Genomic DNA, 17255 nt, shown 5'->3' on the forward strand with positions numbered 1-17255 from the left:
GTTTACATGTCCATGCCTCTTCTGGAACTCCCCCATCCAATGCCGTTGAGGGTGACCGGTTGATTAAGTACACAGACGTACTTACAGCTTCCGCCCAAAGCTCAAGCGGTAGGCCTGTATGTAGCCGCATGCTTCGTGCTCGCTCCATGATTGTCCCGTTCATCCTTTCCGAAATCCCATTTTGTTGGGGTGTCCTTGGGGTTTTCCTTTGCCTCCGAATGCCATTGCTAGCACAAAAGCTTTCAAAAGCTTGGTTGCAATATTTGCCTCCATTGTCGCATTTAACCTTGGTACTTGTTTCATTCTTCACAAAGGCTTTCCACCTTTGAAATATGGAAAATACATCGGACTTATTCTTCATGACATAAACCCATGTTTTTTTAGTCGCATCGGCTATGAATGTTACATAGTACAATGAGCGAGTCTTACCATGTGGAGTGCGAGATTTCTCGAGCGAAGGAAAATCCAAGCAAATGAATAAAGAAACCAAATGGGCTTCGTTACGAAAGATGCATGAAGATCCTACTTAAAGCCCCAAGTGATAGCAATAACACTATTCAAAATGAGAATCTTTTCTTGAATCTGTAAGTAATCGTAGCAATAGCATTGTTCAAAATTAGACTTTAGATTCTTTGGTGTAGTTGAGGCTTGATATGTAGAGCAATGAGAAACCCAAACAGGTAGCAAAGCTATTACAAACCATGCAATGATCCACAACTACATTCAACACCATAATTTTAATTTTAACTTTAAATTTAGTCAACAATGCTCATACATCTACAAAGTTTCTAACATATATTAAGAGACAATTGTCATATCTTATACCCAAAAAAGAGAGATTTCTTCAAGATTGTAAGATAACAAGTGGAATATTTAGTGGAATATAGAGAGCAGCATGTCATGCCTCTACACTCTAATAACAACAAGAAATGCTACGGTTCTATCTCGTGACTATGAAGAGTCACACTCATCATCAATAAAGACATTGCACCTCTGACACTTCTTGTTGGTGTCAAAATCGTATCGTATATCAGCAGCCATGGTTTTTGCAATCCCCTTGGCATAAACTGGCAACACACTTCCATACAAAAAGAAAAAGGTAAGTCTCACAATCCACATATAAGAAATACATAACCTACATCATTGAAACACAAGAAATCTCAAATTGTTGTTTGAATCATTATCCATAATTTCCAAATACTGAATAATGATACCAAAAAGTGACAAAATAGCATAAAAGTATTATGGAAACATAAAATAGGGGGGGAAAATGAAGTGTAAGGTGGACTCTCACTAGTCATCAAAGGGGTTGACACGCGAAGGCATGTCACCCACATCATCAACATCAAGAGAGGTGGAGGCCCTCTCTCTGCTTCGCTTTTTAGGGCGAAATAATGGTTGCACATAATCTGAAATCAAAGTGTCGTCACTGTCGACTGCTACACACACCCGCCCTGTGCCTAAACATGCTGCCAATACGGGTGTTGTACCACATCCCAACTCCAAACAAAGACCTCCTGGCCTACAAAGAAGCTCCACAAAACATGCAATAAAAGAATGACTTCGTTGCAAGCCACCACGCCATGGCTCTCCGGATGATGATCTCGCTAGAGAAGACTCTGGGAGATGGTGCATCATGTAAGAATCCAAAGGTTGCATGCCAAGTTGATTGAATAGCGGAGTGCTCTCAACCACAAACCAAGGTGGTTGCATGCCAACCCTATGCACCATAAGTAAGAGAGAACAATGGCACTACACCACCACATAGACAATTAGAACAATAAAAATAACTATAATACACCAAAATGAGAAACAAACAAGTTAATTATGTAGAAGAGCATTACCTCAATCTGACCACCAAAGCTATTACCATAACCATAAGCTCCATGATGAAGGACTACAATGCGACGATGAATAGCCATCTCTGATGCACGACAAAATCTCTCAACACAGCCAATGGTATCTCCTACAAACTTTTTCTAAAGTCACAATAAAAAACACACAACAAAAATATAGACAAGTATTGCATGAAATTATGATTGAAGCACAAACCTGTCATAGAGACCATGATCAACAACCACCTAGAGTCTGACAAAGTCGAATATGCAAGTTGCATGCCTGCACGAACATGATCCTCACTACAAATATCCCAAAGGGGCACAACAGGGGAGGCTAAGTGGGAACCACCAAAGGGAAGATCCAAAAAAATAAAATCAGCAGCCCATGCGACTGTTCTCCCACCACGCACACACAAGGTCCGATCAAAGCGTGCAGATCCCATGTACTCATGAACACGAATCCATGCCGGATGTCGAACACCGGCCCTAAAATCAGCAGCAATGGCTATGTAGTCCCCAGAAATGGCCATGCATCGTGAGTCAGACAATGAGGACAGAGAAGACAAGGGAATATCAATGATGTAGACAAAAGAAATGGTTTTCTTTGCAACAATCTCCCCACGAGCTACTGCGATACAAGAGGCTAATCAAAGTGAATTAACTCCAATAAATGAACATACAAACGACTGCATTGTAAGCGATAGCTCACCATGCTCTTGCTCCATGTTTTCATCCACCCTAGTCTCAACAATCACCTCCTTTCCCTTGTGAGAAGTATTTGTAGCTTAGAAAAAAGCAAAAAAACACAATATCACCAGTATGTAAAACAAATAAGTTAAGGAAAAAGAGAGTTTAAAGCTCTTCAACAAATTATGTTTGAGACTGTTTTGAGTAACCATTTACCTGATATCACCTCATTCACTCTAGGAGGTAGAGTCACATCGATGGATGTGCCACCAACTCTCATAGTATCGTGAAGCTCTCTCTCTCTCTCGCCAATACATGCCCAGAAGCCATGTCTATCCACCATGGACATGTCTCCATCTCCCAAGTAGTGAGCTTATGTATGGAAGGGGAGTACATGCATTCTTCCCCAGTAGATAGTTGTGCCCACTGCTTAGCTAAGAATGGAATCCCTAGAAGAAAGCCTTTTCCAACCAAGGATAATAGAAATCTAAAACAATCAAGCAAAATAACATCACTATAAACTTTGTAATTATGCAAAGCTTGAAATAAAAGTATGATGAGCTTGACCTATAGGCTAGCCTTTGAGATGCCATGCGTACTTGTGTCCACTTTCTTCATAGCTTGCTTATCAACATCTTTTGTCTTAGCTTCAAGAGAGGTTTCCAAAGGAAAAAGATAGGGTTGTGCTTCAAACTTGAGCTCCTCAAAGTAAGAGGCAAGAGAGCAATCATGAGGCAACAAAATACCACCAACAATGTTGGTTAAGTCATCCACAAACTTTGTGGCCCTATCAAAAATCCTTTGTAGAAGTCCCTCTCTACGAATCCAACTACATAACAAGGAAGACAAGAAAAATCTAAAACAATCACCTCAAATGCTCTAGTAATCTTGTCTGCTTCAAGCAAGGAAACCCATAACAGTTTGCTCAAGACAGAAGCATCATGCATAGCAATCAAGTTCAGTTTCTCAAGCGTAGTCCAACTATCAGGACCCACTTGAGTGCAAGAACTCGAACCATCCAATCCGGTCCAAGATTCGGATCAACAATATTCAGCAACTACAGTATTTGAGCAACGAATAAAAAACCAAGTTTGAACAGCTATTACACTATTTGCAAAAAACCTAAGTTCAAAAATAATTCAACCACCTTTCCAACGCGCTCTCCATATTTTAGTGCTAAATCATTCAATATCTTCTCCTCCTCTTTTATAAGTTCTTCATTTGTCATTGTCTGCCTAGCTTGCTCTATTCTTTGGCTCAATTTCTTGGACATTTGAACCTTCAACACATACTTAAAAATAAATAATTTGCAAAAAAACAAACACATACTCTTTGGCTCAATTACTTGGATATTTTATCCTTCAACACACAATTGAAAACACATAATTTTCAAAAATACCAAACACGAGATCTTTCTTGAAAAGCAAGCCAGAGACACTTACATCGTATAAGAGCTTTCCCAAGTATCGACGAGTAAGTGGATACCAAGGCTCCACACCCTTCGAGTATTTCTTACAGACTGCAGCAATCAACTTTTGATCTTTTTCTGGAAGCCCCATTACATAAGCTTCATGATCTGCTGCACAAATGTGGGAGCAGTTGACAAGCTCATCCCTAAGATGGATGACCACAAGAGCATGTGTGTTCATGCTATTCCAAGTTCATATACAATACATACAAAGTCAGAAACATAACATAGACATTTTGTGCTAAAATATATAGAAGGTCATAAAACTTACAAATTCATTCTTTGCAAGCTACTAAGAAGAGCTATCTCTGGCACTCATGTAGGATCAATAACTGTACAAAGCACACTACAATGCTTTTCTCGATCAGTGGAGAATCTCTCTTTAATAGCAGCCATCCAAGCTACCGTTCTATGATTACCCTCCCAAACATAGAACATTTTATTAGAGAGAACTTGAAGATTTGGTCTTTTAGAAAGCTCAATTTCAAACTCTTTATGTATATCAACCCATATTCGGTCCCATGAAGTAAGAAGGTCCTCTGCAAAATAGATAAGCATAGACAGAAAAGCATACTCAACTACTATTTATGAGAACGACAAAAAACACAATAGAAAAAGACAGTAGGAAAGATCAAAGTAGAGAAATGAAATACTTGTAACATAAGCTTCCTCCTTTTTGCAATTCCAAATTGAAACAATAAAAGCTCCTTTTTCTTGCATGTAGCCCTCCTTTGCAAAAGCAGATTTCAATCCACTAACATCATCTCTTAAGCCTCTCACCCTTGCATAGGGGATCAATCGACATAAAGGAATTGGTGGACAATCAAAACAGCTAAACATGCGAGTACATTGAAGAATATCTTGTCCTCTATGCATGTAAAGCTTGTGTTCATCCCCTGTCTCTGTATCTACTGCTACTTCATCTCTTACGACATAATGCACTATTTGTAAACATGCCTCTTGTGGGGCAAGAGATTCATCAACTTCATTTATGGAGCCAAGCCCCAAATCTTGACTTTGCATCTCCTCTTCTTGTGTCTCCAAACCTTCTGTCATATCTGTGACAGATACTGCACTTATTTGATCACTGCTCTCGAAGATACTGGAAGCTTGAGTTGAAGAGAGTCGTCTCCCTCTATGACCTCGTCCACGTATTGAAGGACTTGCAAAACACAACAAAACCACTTTATTTACTTCATTGAAACTGCCTCTAGGAGTCCATGCCGACGCGGATGCCTAGAGGCAATTAAAAACATCAAAAACTTTATTTATTGATCATCCATCAAAGCATCCAAGTCGGCGTTGATCACAAGAGGGAGCTAACATATTTAAAAAAGGCATACCCAACTATAAGATTTCAGCTTGAGAAATTCCTTCTAGCCATCCATGTCGGCATGGATGGCTTGAGGGAGCTTTCTAAGAATGAATCCCTGCAAAAAAAAATTGTCCCAAGAAACCCCTTCTAGCCATCCACGTCGGCGTGGATGGCTACAGATAGTTCTAACAGAAGCTAGATAACTCTGCAAATCTCCAGAGAGAGTTTATTTATTTAAAAATTCACAAACTCAAAAATTCCTTCTAGCCATCCACGCTGGCGTGGATGGCTACAGACAATTCTAACAGAAGCTATGAAACTCTGAAAATTTCAATAGAAAGCTTATCTATAGATGAAAATTCTCATATTCAAAAATTCCTTGTAGCCATCCACGCCGGCGTGGATGGCTACAGACAGTTCTAACAGAGGCTATGAGAAACCATAAATCACAAAAATTGTCCCAAGAAACTCCTTCTAGCCATCCACGTCTGCGTGGATGGCTACAGACAGTTCTTGGAGAAGCTATTTAACTCTGCAAATGTCCAGAGAGAGCTTATCGATAGGTAAATACAAGAGTTTAGGCTAAGAATCTTTCTCTGCTGTAGTTTAGTTTACTCTTCTGTAATCCATAGAAAGCTATACAAAAGCTTTCTGTATTCTTTAAAAGGGTCAAATTTTTTAAATTTAAACTAGTAGCCTTACAAAACTTAATCTTAAACATTGAAAAAAAAAACTACCTGTAGCCATCCACGCCGGCGTGGATGGCTACAGGTAGTTGGTGCTCTAGATTGGGCACCTCACGCGTGTGCTAAGGTGGGCGACGCCCGTAACAAGTCATTAGTGGTGGCGCAGTTTTCGGCATGGACATGACAATGGGCGGTCAATCTTCCCTGACCAACAACGTGCGGGTTTTAGCACTAGATGCAACAACCAATCTGCCACCCCAAAAGGGAATGGCCATTAGGCTATGGTCACACAAGGCTTAGTTTTCGGTTATTTGTGCCGACCATATCTGAGCTCTTGTCAGAGACTGCTAGGCCTTGGTTTTGACTAAGCCTCGCGTGACCATGCCCGTAGCTCAACATTGTGCAAACATTCTAAAATTTGGTTGGAGAGGGTATTTGGGGTTTGTGCATGGGATACTGACGAGGGTAGGTGAAATTCGCTTGTCATTACTATGCACGATTCACTCAAAATCTTAAAACTCAAAGTGAATTATTTTTATTATAATATATTTTATAAAGATATGATTGTTGTTCCTGGGAACACGAACATGCAATCCTCTTGGCGGCTTGCGGTTATGAATAGGATTTTAAGCACATCAGTCTATTTTAAGAGGGACCCATTGTATCACTTAAAACCATGCCACTGCTTTCTAATATTGGCAACCTTCTACTCAGCACACTATTAACACATGGGGAGATGCATTACAGTTTTTGGTCCAGGGCGTGGACAGAAGTTAGTGCTTATGTTTGATACCATAATTTATTCTTTGACAGTTGCTTCTTTGCAAGAACATTTTGAGCTTCCTGATGCTAATTTTTGTCTTCGTCCATTAACATTATCTGGACCGCAAGTCAAGGTAGAAGCTACTATATCATCAGATGGTGAACAAACTTTTATGCTTGATCATGAGTAGCACCAGTTCTACAAGGTGGATATGAGAAGTGAGGATCAGATTGATGCTAGCATTGGCAGAGTTTCTCAAGACAAGAAAGACAAGAAAGTACCTCTCTCAGAGATCAACGCAAGTGTGATTGACATGATTAAGTGCATGCCATTGCAAAGCAATTTATATATTGCCCTCCATCAAGCCAACAAAGTGGTCTGTATTGATGAGCTCCCAACTCATTATGATGGGTATATTGCTTTTGAATTACCGCCAGCTGGTAATTCTTCAGGTATGAGTGGTATGGAGCAAACACATGATAGTCACATGTGGACGGAGTATGTCACTTGTAGCAGTGATAGTTTTAATGGCGTTGTCAGATTTAGTAGGTGTTTTGGGCATTTGTGCTGCATCAACATTGATTGTCCATTTTATTTGCGCTCAAATATGTTCAATGAGTCTCAATGGAGAGGCCGGCTTGTTAAATCTAGTCCTAAAGGATTGATCTCTTCTCAGTATGGCACACTAGTATGCACTCATTGTGGACAAATTCCAGAATGTGTTTCTACATGTCCTGCAATTATTTACTATTGTTTGCCTAGAGATAAGCATAAATGTACTAGGTGTGCTTTGCATCTTGGAGAACATAATCATCCATGTGCAGAAGGGAGGAGTCGGATGGTTGAAAGTCACATAGATGAAATGTTGCTTGATCGTGCAAGTCGGGACCCTTTGGTGACTGCGAAACAATTGGAGCGGGCCACCACTCATGACCTTATCATGGAAAAGCTTATTGGAGCAGGTTCACCTGCAAGTGCTATGATTGAAGATCTGGAATTTTCTGAATTCCTTGACAGTATGACTCCCCTGTCAAATAAAAGGAGAGTGGAACGAAGTTTGGAGTCTGCAAAAAGATCAAAGAATATCACTTCAAAGGGTCTTGAGGCAGTGCTTGACTTGAAAAGCAAGTGCAGGTATCCTTTCATCCATAGTATCCTTTTCCCAGGCCAATTGGGTGATAAGGTACAACCTCATGTATTTAAAATGTCAATTAAGGGACCGGGCAGTGGAGTTGATTTGGTGAATCGGATGCGCCCTGGAGGTAATTTAGAGCAAATGTGGGTGCACTTTGATCATGTTCACCGTGTACAAGGATGGCCGACTATGTCAGCGCATGTCTATGACCCTTACGTACGAGAGCTTCTCACCATTGCAACTGCTGAGTTTAGCGTGGAAAATAAACATGCTCAAATTGAATTTTGGAAGATGTTGAACAATGTGGGTAAGGAACAGGGTTTTGATAAGCCAGAGTTTAGGGGATTTATGGCAGATGAAGCAAGTGCCAATTGGATTGTTGTGCATACTGTTTATTTTGGAGGAGCAAAGAGGTCTATTCCAAACAAAGAGAGATCATGTTTGTTTCATTGGGAGCAAATTATGGTTCGACATACTAGCAAGTGCATCCGTTCCGCATTTCAAGAGGAGCACAAGATTTTGTGCCGCAAGTGGAGAACTGCACCTACAGAGAATGCGGCTGAGCATTGTAAGGGAGAGCTTAGAAGATTTTGGAAAACAGGAATGGCCATTGAAGGGGAGATTGCTTCATTGGAGACATGGCTGGCTTGGTGGGATGTACGAGTGCCTCATTGGGGAGAAAGATTTGTATCACAAGATGCTGCAGGAATATTTGTCCCTAATACAAACTTGTCTGAGTCAAAACATGCTAGTATGCGTGCCTCTGTTGGTTATAAGGATCACATAAGTTTGTATGAGGCAGCATGTGCAGATATGTCTTTAGCGGTGCTTCAAAGTGTGAAATATAATGCCTATTTTAAAGGTGTTGGTAGCTCCACCGGTCCCGGCATTAAAGATTTGGTAAATCGCTTCATGAACCAACCTTCATCTGCTTCATTGGCAGCAGGAAAGAAACTAGTTGACCTCACACATTCTTCAATGCATGAAATGGGTGTCAATAGTCCTGAAATGAATAGAAATATACTCCAAGAAAAGAGTATTAGAAAAAAGAGGCCAATTTTTGCTGATGCAAATATTGTCTTGGAGGAGGATAGCCACATGCCAGAGTATGTTACAATGACAACTTCAATTGGTGGGCTTCAGCACAAAAAAAAAACTCCAACGGATGTCCCATATCCCGAAGTAAACGTAGCAAAGTCAGTTTGGGCAATACGTAGAACAGAACTTGGGTGAAAGATGACTTGTTTTGGTGTGGTGTCAAAAGATGGAGACCGATGTGGGAGGTTCATTAATGATTGTTCAATGGATGCCAAAATAGGGGTGCCAGCTCCTTGTTTTTGGGGTCGCGGAAAATATCCTCCATCGGGTTCACAATAGGGAGGCCTTGTGGAAGGGTTCATTTGGTTTTGTAACTCCAATAACATGCACACCTGGAAGGTTCACAGCATAGTTGAAGGGCCGCCAGGTCCAGCTCCCGGTGTTTGGGTGGTTGCAGAGGGCACAAATTTGCAACCTCAAGAGGTAACGCAATTGCAAGCCAATGGTTTTGTTTTTCAAGCAGTAGTGACATCAGCAACAAGAATGCATGAAACAGTTCCATTGAACCAAAGAGTTGCTAGCAGCATCCGTCCCAAATTTAGAGATGGAAAGATTGTGAAATGGAGGTCACGATTAACAAAGGAGTTTCATGGCAAGATTGAAGTGGGTAGAACCATGGCAGCAGAGTTGGTGCAAGAAGTCATTGTGGTTTGCAATGAAACACATGTTTTCTATGTTAAGACTGTGGGGTCAATTGCAAAGGGAGTGACATACTCTGTGACAATGTCAGATTTTCCTAGATGTACTTGCGAGGAATTTCAAAACCGAGAAAGCAAGCGCCTTGTGTATATGCCATGTAAGCACATTTACTTCATATTTCTGCAAGTACTTGGCCTTGACCCTCATGCTCATGAGTTCATGCATCAGGCTGCTCTAACAAAATTGGAGTTAGTCCAAGCACTTGGAGGTTCACAGGTGCTGATGCAGCCTTGAAGGCTTGTGGACCTTGCAATGGTTTTGAGAAGTAGCTTTTTGGTTGATATGTGCTTATGGGTATTAACTTTAGCCTCGAATATTCTCGTGCGGCAGTATTTTAGTTATTGCGCTCTCCATTTTGATTTGTAGATGCGATACACCTTCTTGGTTATTTTCAATATTGATGGAAGGTTTTTGGCACAAGGATATAAAAATCCATTGTAAGTTTTGCAAAGTTTATGGTTTGCTCAATTTTGTGTTTAAAAAAATATAAGTTTTGCTCGGTTTATGGTTTGCTCGATTTTATTTGCTCGGATTTTGGGATTCCCCCAATGAGCCACCAAGTGATGGTGTACTTGTAGGAGCCCAAACATCAGAATGAGCCAACTCAAGTTTTTTTTTTTTTCTTTCATTTCATGATTTTTGAAATTTTACCCTCTTCTGTTTACCATAAACACAATCTTCACAGAACTCTAAGTCCACTTCGTTCAAACGATGTAGAGGCTTCTTCGTTGAAGGATTTGCATTCCTTTGGCACTCATATGCCCAAGCCGGTAGTGCCACACCGCACTGCCAACTTCTGTAGTTGCTGAACAAGGTGAAGGTTGTGTGCTGATAGTACACAAGTAAAGTGTACCGACCTTTTCTCCCTTGGAAACCACCAAAGATCCTTTTGAGATCTTCCACCGTTTGTTTTCGAATGCAATGTTGTGACCTTCATTGTCCAATTGTCCTATAGAGATCAAATTTTTCCGAAGAGAAGGAACATGACTAACATCTTTAAGCTTCCATTCATTTTCATTAGCAATTTTGACACAGACTGTACCTTTGCCGACAATCTCATAAGATTCATCATTTCCCAAGTATACATACCCAAAATTACCTTTGGTGTAATCTTGGAAATGTTGCTTGTGTGGTGTCGCATGGAATGAAGCCCCGGAATCTACTATCCAAGGATTAGACACATTGTCTAATAAGAGAATTACAGCATATTGCTCTACTTTACCTGCCACATTGGCCTCCGATGTTGGCTTGTTGTGTTGAAACTCTGTCTCCTTCTTCTTCTTGGACCAGCAATCCTTCTTGACGTGGCCCTTCTTGCCGCAACATTCAAGAACTGACTTTGTGCGTGACTTGCTCTGCCTTGAGCGATCACGACCCTTTTGGTTTTTGAACCTCTCCTTAGGCGTTCCTCTTGTTTCCACTGATAGTGCAACACTTGATGATTCTTTTGTGCTTCTCCTTTGTATTTCATCGCTTAGGAGAACACCCACAACATCATCAAACTTAAGAGTATTTGTGCCAGAAATAGAATTACTTACAACCATCACAAGGCTGTCCCAACTATCCGGTAATGATGATAGTATAAGGAGAGCTTGCACTTCGTCAAGCGGCTTCATAAGAAATACCTTATTGGATGCCAATGGTTTCTCGTAGAAGTCAAGTGACTTCATCAAGTCCTCCGTGGTCTTCATCTCCGAAACAATGAAGGCCACCATTGATGCCAAGCTTAACCGGATTGTTCCAAGTGCCTTTCAATCAAGGACAATCCATGATTCATCTGCCATTGTTGCGGGCTTCTTCGCAAGACAGCCTAGTGGCAAATAGAGGTGCTTTTGGTAGAGATAGTTTTCAATCTGCATCTTCCAATGTTGGTAGTTTTTGCCGTTGAACTTCTCAATCTTGAGCTTTCCTTCCTCCGCCATAACTCCCACTCAATGCAAGGAATCCTTTCCTTGAGATAATTTAGCTATGAGCAAACCTTGCTCTGATACCAGTTGTTAGGAAAAGTGACGTAGCTAAATATATATTTGAGTAGATTACTTAATGGAGAGAGATAGATTTCACACACAAGAGATTATAGAGTAGAGAGAGAGAGAGAGAGAGAGAGAGAGAGAGAGAGAGAGAGAGAGTACACATGATATATGTGGTTCACCCAATGTGGGCTACGTCCACGGGAAAGCATCCACAAAATGTCTTTAGTACTTCAAAACAAGAAGTAGTTTACAAAGGGATTATACCCTTAATAGAGCTCCCACCTTGCTTCACTCTCACCACCTCACACCCACCTTGTTGCATCAACTTCACACTATGAAATGTGTGTAGAAATGGCCTCCTTTTATAGGCCAAAAGGGCTGCCCTTTCTCATGAGAGGCACCCAGTTGTTTGAGCTACTAGATGATCCATCCAACGTTGGCATTGCTAATGTTTTGCGGTAGAAGTATTTCAGTGAGCTAAAGAACATTGTGTCACCTTAAGAGATGATAGAGGTGTGTGACTGCGCAGGAATAAGTTTCAAGGCCTATGAAGCTTTGCATAAAAGTGTCACACTCGGTCACTGGACAAAAGGTTTGTTTCGGTTTCTGCCAACGCCTTACAGTGTCAGTGTTGCAAAAAAGTGGGCCAATAATGACGTTGCAAGCTTGTTGGGCGGATTTCAGTATGTGAAGGATGACATGCCATTAGAAGACAACAGATTATTCTGTTACAACAAGTTCAACAATGTGTATGTTGACTTGTTGAAGCTCCAAGATTCAATGATAAGATTTTATGGGTTGACACAAGAAGAGTGTGATGGGAAAGTGATATTTGTTATGAAGCTTGATGAGTGCCAAGTTGTTAAAGGTCAACGGCTCAAAAGGGTAAGTGTTACGTTGATGAGTAGGGCCTTGGTGGGTGTCAATGTGCAGCTAAATGCCAATGAGAAGAGAAACACTTGTTTGGGTGTTCAATCAGAGAAAAATATTTGGTGTGGCTGGTAGCTTTTCATCTCCCACATGAGACACATGAGACTCTCAAATGGTATTTAAATCACACAGCAATCGTTGATGTCATTTGATAACAACAAGAAGGACAAAGATTGCATGTTTCAGGTCTTGGAACGTTCCAAGTTGAGTGGCATTTGACAAGAGACTTGAAAACACTCAAGTGTATGTTAGGTACAAGCAAGGTGCAATGACCCTCTTTCCATGCATATATTGCTGCTACAATAAAGTCGCAATGGAAACTGTGTGCAAGGGTGCAAAGGCTAGTAAGTTGAAAGGTGGTAAGGGTAAGGGAGGCAAAGTTATAGTCAACTCTACAAAAGGTGTACCCACTACAGAAGCAGTGGGTAAAGCACTACAACAATGGTTTCAAGGTATCCCCAGTTGTAACCAGCAAGTACCCCCTAATCGAAACATGGATGATCCAAATTGGGATCCTATTCTTTCAATACCACTGATAAATGTGCATGTGTGCACCCTTCATGCCGTCTACGAATTCTTGACAAGTTGCTTATGCTCCATATTAATTACGCTTGGAATATGGATCCTGCAGAAATAAGAGAAGAGTGTATACGAGAACTAGAATCTATTCTATCGAGTGTTGGTTTACATGGGGGTGCAGCTGAGCTATCAAAAGACAAGAAGGCATCTGGAAGTACACAAGATTGCCCTAATAAAGCTTGTATGGGTGGTAGTAAAGCTAGACATTTGCTTCAAACTATTCAAACTCCCAAAGTCCCAATGAGTTTCAGTTGTGGAAAAAGCTGTGTGACATTACCACCTACAAAGGTAATGAAGCAGCCCTAGGAATTAAGTGTGCTCGTGTGTGGCAGTCTACTGATGATATTTTACGTCTTCTCAAAAAGGCAAAGTTAAGCGATGATGATATATTGACCCTAGAGTTTGTAATCAATAGTTTTACAACACAAATGGTGGATGCTTGGGGGGAGACCCACATAACACATTACGTGGTGTATTGAACATTTGATATTTTCAACCAAAATACATCTGTATGCAAAACTAAATTTTTTTTTCAGCACATTCCTTTTGCACGTAGTACTTTTTTCCTTGACACTTATGGTTCATTAGGCATTTGGAGAAGCCAAAGAATGGAGCACTCACACTATCAAAGCAAAAGCAGTGTATTTCAAAAATACACGATATGGAGGTGGAAGAAAAAGGAGCAATGCCCTTCCTGAGATGTTTAATTGGTTCTATAGAGTTTTAGCAGGGAGAGAGAGAAAGAAGACAAGAGAACAAATAAGTTTAAAATGTAGAATAGAAAAAGTGGTTAGCTTGAGGCGATCACAATCATATCATGCTTCAAATGTAAAAGATCGATTTTGGTGCTAGGTGGAGACAAGGCAGCGTGATGACAGGCGTTGGGTGGAAATTTAATTTCCTTTTGACACTAATCATTTCTATTGTAAACATGCATTGTCATGCAAAGGATTTGTAAAGGCAACAATTATTAGTCCCATGGCTCAAGTTTCATCTATTTTGGAGTCTTTTTTAATTGCTAGTGATTTTATTGAGTTTTTATTTTTTTAAAAAGTTTAAGTACTATAGAAGTCAAAACTCACAACTTAAAGTTCATTTCTTGTTTGCACATTTTAGAAGATCCTCTCAAGCCCAAACGTACACCCACTCATATCTTGCACAACATGGATAATACACAAGAGCACACCACCACACACAAAGATGACACCACTTCCATTGGCAACACTACAAATCCGCAACCAGCACCTCGTACAGAATCCACCGCTTCAAATCTACAGCCTCAACCACAAGAACCAACTCCAAACACCCAGCCGCTCTCCCAACCTTCAACTACAGAGGATCAAAACACCATGCAACAGATTTTTGGTTATCTCCAGCAACTACAATATGCAAATCGCGCACCTCTATCGGAGCTCAGACAATTTGCAGGTCTTAACAGACCAACAGAGGAAACAGGACATGGAGCTCATGCAACGGCATCAACTAAAGATCAAGCAACGATAGCAACTGGAGATCAAGCAACGGCAACACCTGAAGCTCAAGCAAGTGCAACTACGTCATGAAAATTCCCCTCGCAAATCAAATAAAGGGTGATCAAAGTAATACCTGGTGATTCTGTTTCAATAGCATGAGATGCCAAGAGGAGGAAGAGAATGAGAAAGTTAGAAAAGAAAGAGGCAGCAGATAGAAAAGTACGGATATTGGATGAAGAACAAAGGAGGCAAAGAGAGCAGGAAGAATGGTAGAGAGCCAAGGCTGAGAGCACCCACTTGGATAATTTACAAGCACGAGTAGAGGCCGAGAAGAGAGCGGAAGAGGATAGGGAACATGCCGCCCAACAAGCAAAGGCTGGGAGCTCCAGACCTTCAAAAATTACTCAGAGAGCAAAACAATGTGCGAAAAAGAAAAAGGACAAGATCACACTTGATGAGCAACAAGCCCAAGAAGAGAGGAGGAAGAAGTACAAAAATGACCCTCCTCAATGGGCCAAACAAGCAGCTCCTCCACCACTGCCAACATCGTAGAAGAAAAGGCAATGGAAGCCTGGAATAGTTGCTCTACGTGAGATCGGCAAATATCAAAAGAGCACGGAGCCAATAGTACCAAAGGAAGATTTTTCTCGGGTGGTTAGAGAAATTATGGACGAATATTCAAATTCAGTTACACGTATCCAGCGTGCGGCTCTTTTGGCTTTACAGGATGCCGTTGAGGACATTTTGGTGCAGTTGTTCCAAGATGGTGTATCTTGAATGGTGCATGCAAAGCGAGTTACATTAAAAAATACAGATCTAGCTCTAGTGCTCAATCTGAGGAATGAAGGATGCCTCCATAAGAACTAGTTCTACCATGTAACCTCTGTTTATGAGGTTTGTAATCTTTCAATATAATATAAACGACTCAATTTTCTCTCATTTAGTGTAACTCTAGTAGTTAATTGTGTACTTTCTATTATTGAAGTATTTGAATTAATCCAATCAGCCATGATGTAATATCCAGAGCAATATACAATAATTTTGTCTTATGCATTTTGTTTGTCACTTCATGTACTTTTTATTCTAATTGCACATATTTGCAATAAATCTTTTTCTTCAATGCGTTCACACCTCCTCGACCATCCAAGCACCCGTATGACACGGGACGCCGACCGGTGAATATTTTGTGAAACGAAGCCGTTTTGGGTGCGTACGGAGGCCGTGGGATGACCAAAAGCCACGGCGATGACCAATGACGCGGAACGAGCAAAGTCAAAATTGCCCCATGCCTGCAGTGGCGCATAGGACATTTTTCTAGCCCGTTTCGCGTTGTTGGTCATCGCCGTGGCTTTTGGTCGTCCCATGGCCTTCGTACGCACCCAAAATGGCTCCATTTCACAAAATATTCACCGGTAGGCGTCCACGTTAGACGGGTGCTTGGATGGTCAAGGAGGTGTGACTACATTGAAGAAAAATATTTATTGGCAAATATGTGCAATAGAAAAAAAAAGTACATGAAGTGACAAAAAAAATGAAAAAGACAAAATTATTGTATATTGCTCTGGATATTACATCATGGCTGGTTGGTTTTCTTGTGAATTACATCTTTTGGTATAGGGTGAATGGCCGACTTGACACCAAAAAGTTTTGACAATTTCCTCTGGGTTTGTCGCTCCGGAATACAATGCGGCCTCTCGATCCACCAAGATACACTTGTGAGCATTAAGGATAAGGGAATCTTCAGCAAGGATGGCACTTAATGCCTTGCACTTGAGCAGCTCCGCAAAACCATGCTTGGAGAACTTTGTGTGTGCAACTCGAAGAACGGATGGCCCCGGATGGCCAAGGTAGTGCCACAGGGAGCTATCTCTACCCATAGGATTGTTGCGTGAACCTCCAGTACGCATTGCAAATTTATCAACATGGTATGCGGTCTGCAAAACATTTTAAACAACTTCAACACTTGCTATAGGATACAATATACTATCGATAAATTTAAAGTGGCTACCTTAGTTTCCTCATCCATCTCTTCAAGAGTTTTCCTTGTAAGGTCGATGCTAGAGCAATCTTCTCCACCCATAATGATCAGCGGTTTGTGTGGAAGAAAAGCACTTTCCGGGATGCTTTCATAAAATGAGGCACATGGTTTGATTTTCATAAGTGTATTTGCCACGGTTTGTACCAAATTCTATTCGTTTTCACTAGGGAGGAATGAGAGGCTTGGTGAGAGACCTTGGTCTTCAAAGTCAATTTGAAAGTTGACTTTCTCTTGCCTTCCACTGGGATCTTTCATGCCCACATAGATAGCGAGCACTGAATGCGACCCATCTTCTCTGAGTCCTAGTGTCTTTGCAATGTCATCAATGAACAAGAAGTGACGACCATCCACCACCACTACATGCAAAGTGAGAATTTGGAGGTCAGGAGCTTCTTCCAGCACCTCGTCTCCCTCTATCATCCCATCTTCCTCCTTAGTGGAGCTAGGATCTTGCAAGAGGAGCCTGCTCATCAACCTCTTCAATAAATTCATTTTATTCCTCCACAATGGTTACAGGAGGTTTATGGTCGTCCTTTTCTTTGATTTTCCCTTCTCCATGCCCTCAAGCACAAGC

The 17255-nt window shown here is 41.0% G+C and overlaps 1 protein-coding gene across 1 annotated transcript; it reads right to left on the minus strand.

Moving 5' to 3' along the window:
* Window positions 1-1140: 1140 nt before the first annotated feature.
* Window positions 1141-2805, minus strand: LOC147417568 (uncharacterized). Its single transcript, XM_086507020.1, has 6 exons — window positions 2742-2805; window positions 2548-2622; window positions 2053-2466; window positions 1845-1966; window positions 1336-1752; window positions 1141-1200 (listed from the first exon to the last, which is right to left on the minus strand). The coding sequence occupies exons 1-6, from the start codon at window positions 2803-2805 to the stop codon at window positions 1141-1143; spliced, it is 1152 nt and encodes a 383-aa protein (XP_086363146.1).
* Window positions 2806-17255: the final 14450 nt, after the last annotated feature.

Source organism: Adiantum capillus-veneris, chromosome 30, assembly GCF_014529385.1.
Source record: "Adiantum capillus-veneris isolate H3 chromosome 30, ASM1452938v2, whole genome shotgun sequence".
NCBI classification, from domain to species: Eukaryota; Viridiplantae; Streptophyta; class Polypodiopsida; order Polypodiales; family Pteridaceae; genus Adiantum; species Adiantum capillus-veneris.

What these genes read in the sequence shown, in the direction of transcription:
- LOC147417568 (XM_086507020.1), bottom strand. Translation starts at nt 2,805, where the DNA reads ATGAGAGTTGGTGGCACATCCATCGATGTGACTCTACCTCCTAGAGTG. An exon ending in AGTGAATGAGGTGATATCAG is followed by an intron (nt 2,623 to 2,741) that starts GTAAATGGTTAC and finishes CTTTTTTCTAAG; the next exon opens with CTACAAATACTTCTCACAAG. An exon ending in AAACATGGAGCAAGAGCATG is followed by an intron (nt 2,467 to 2,547) that starts GTGAGCTATCGC and finishes CTTGTATCGCAG; the next exon opens with TAGCTCGTGGGGAGATTGTT.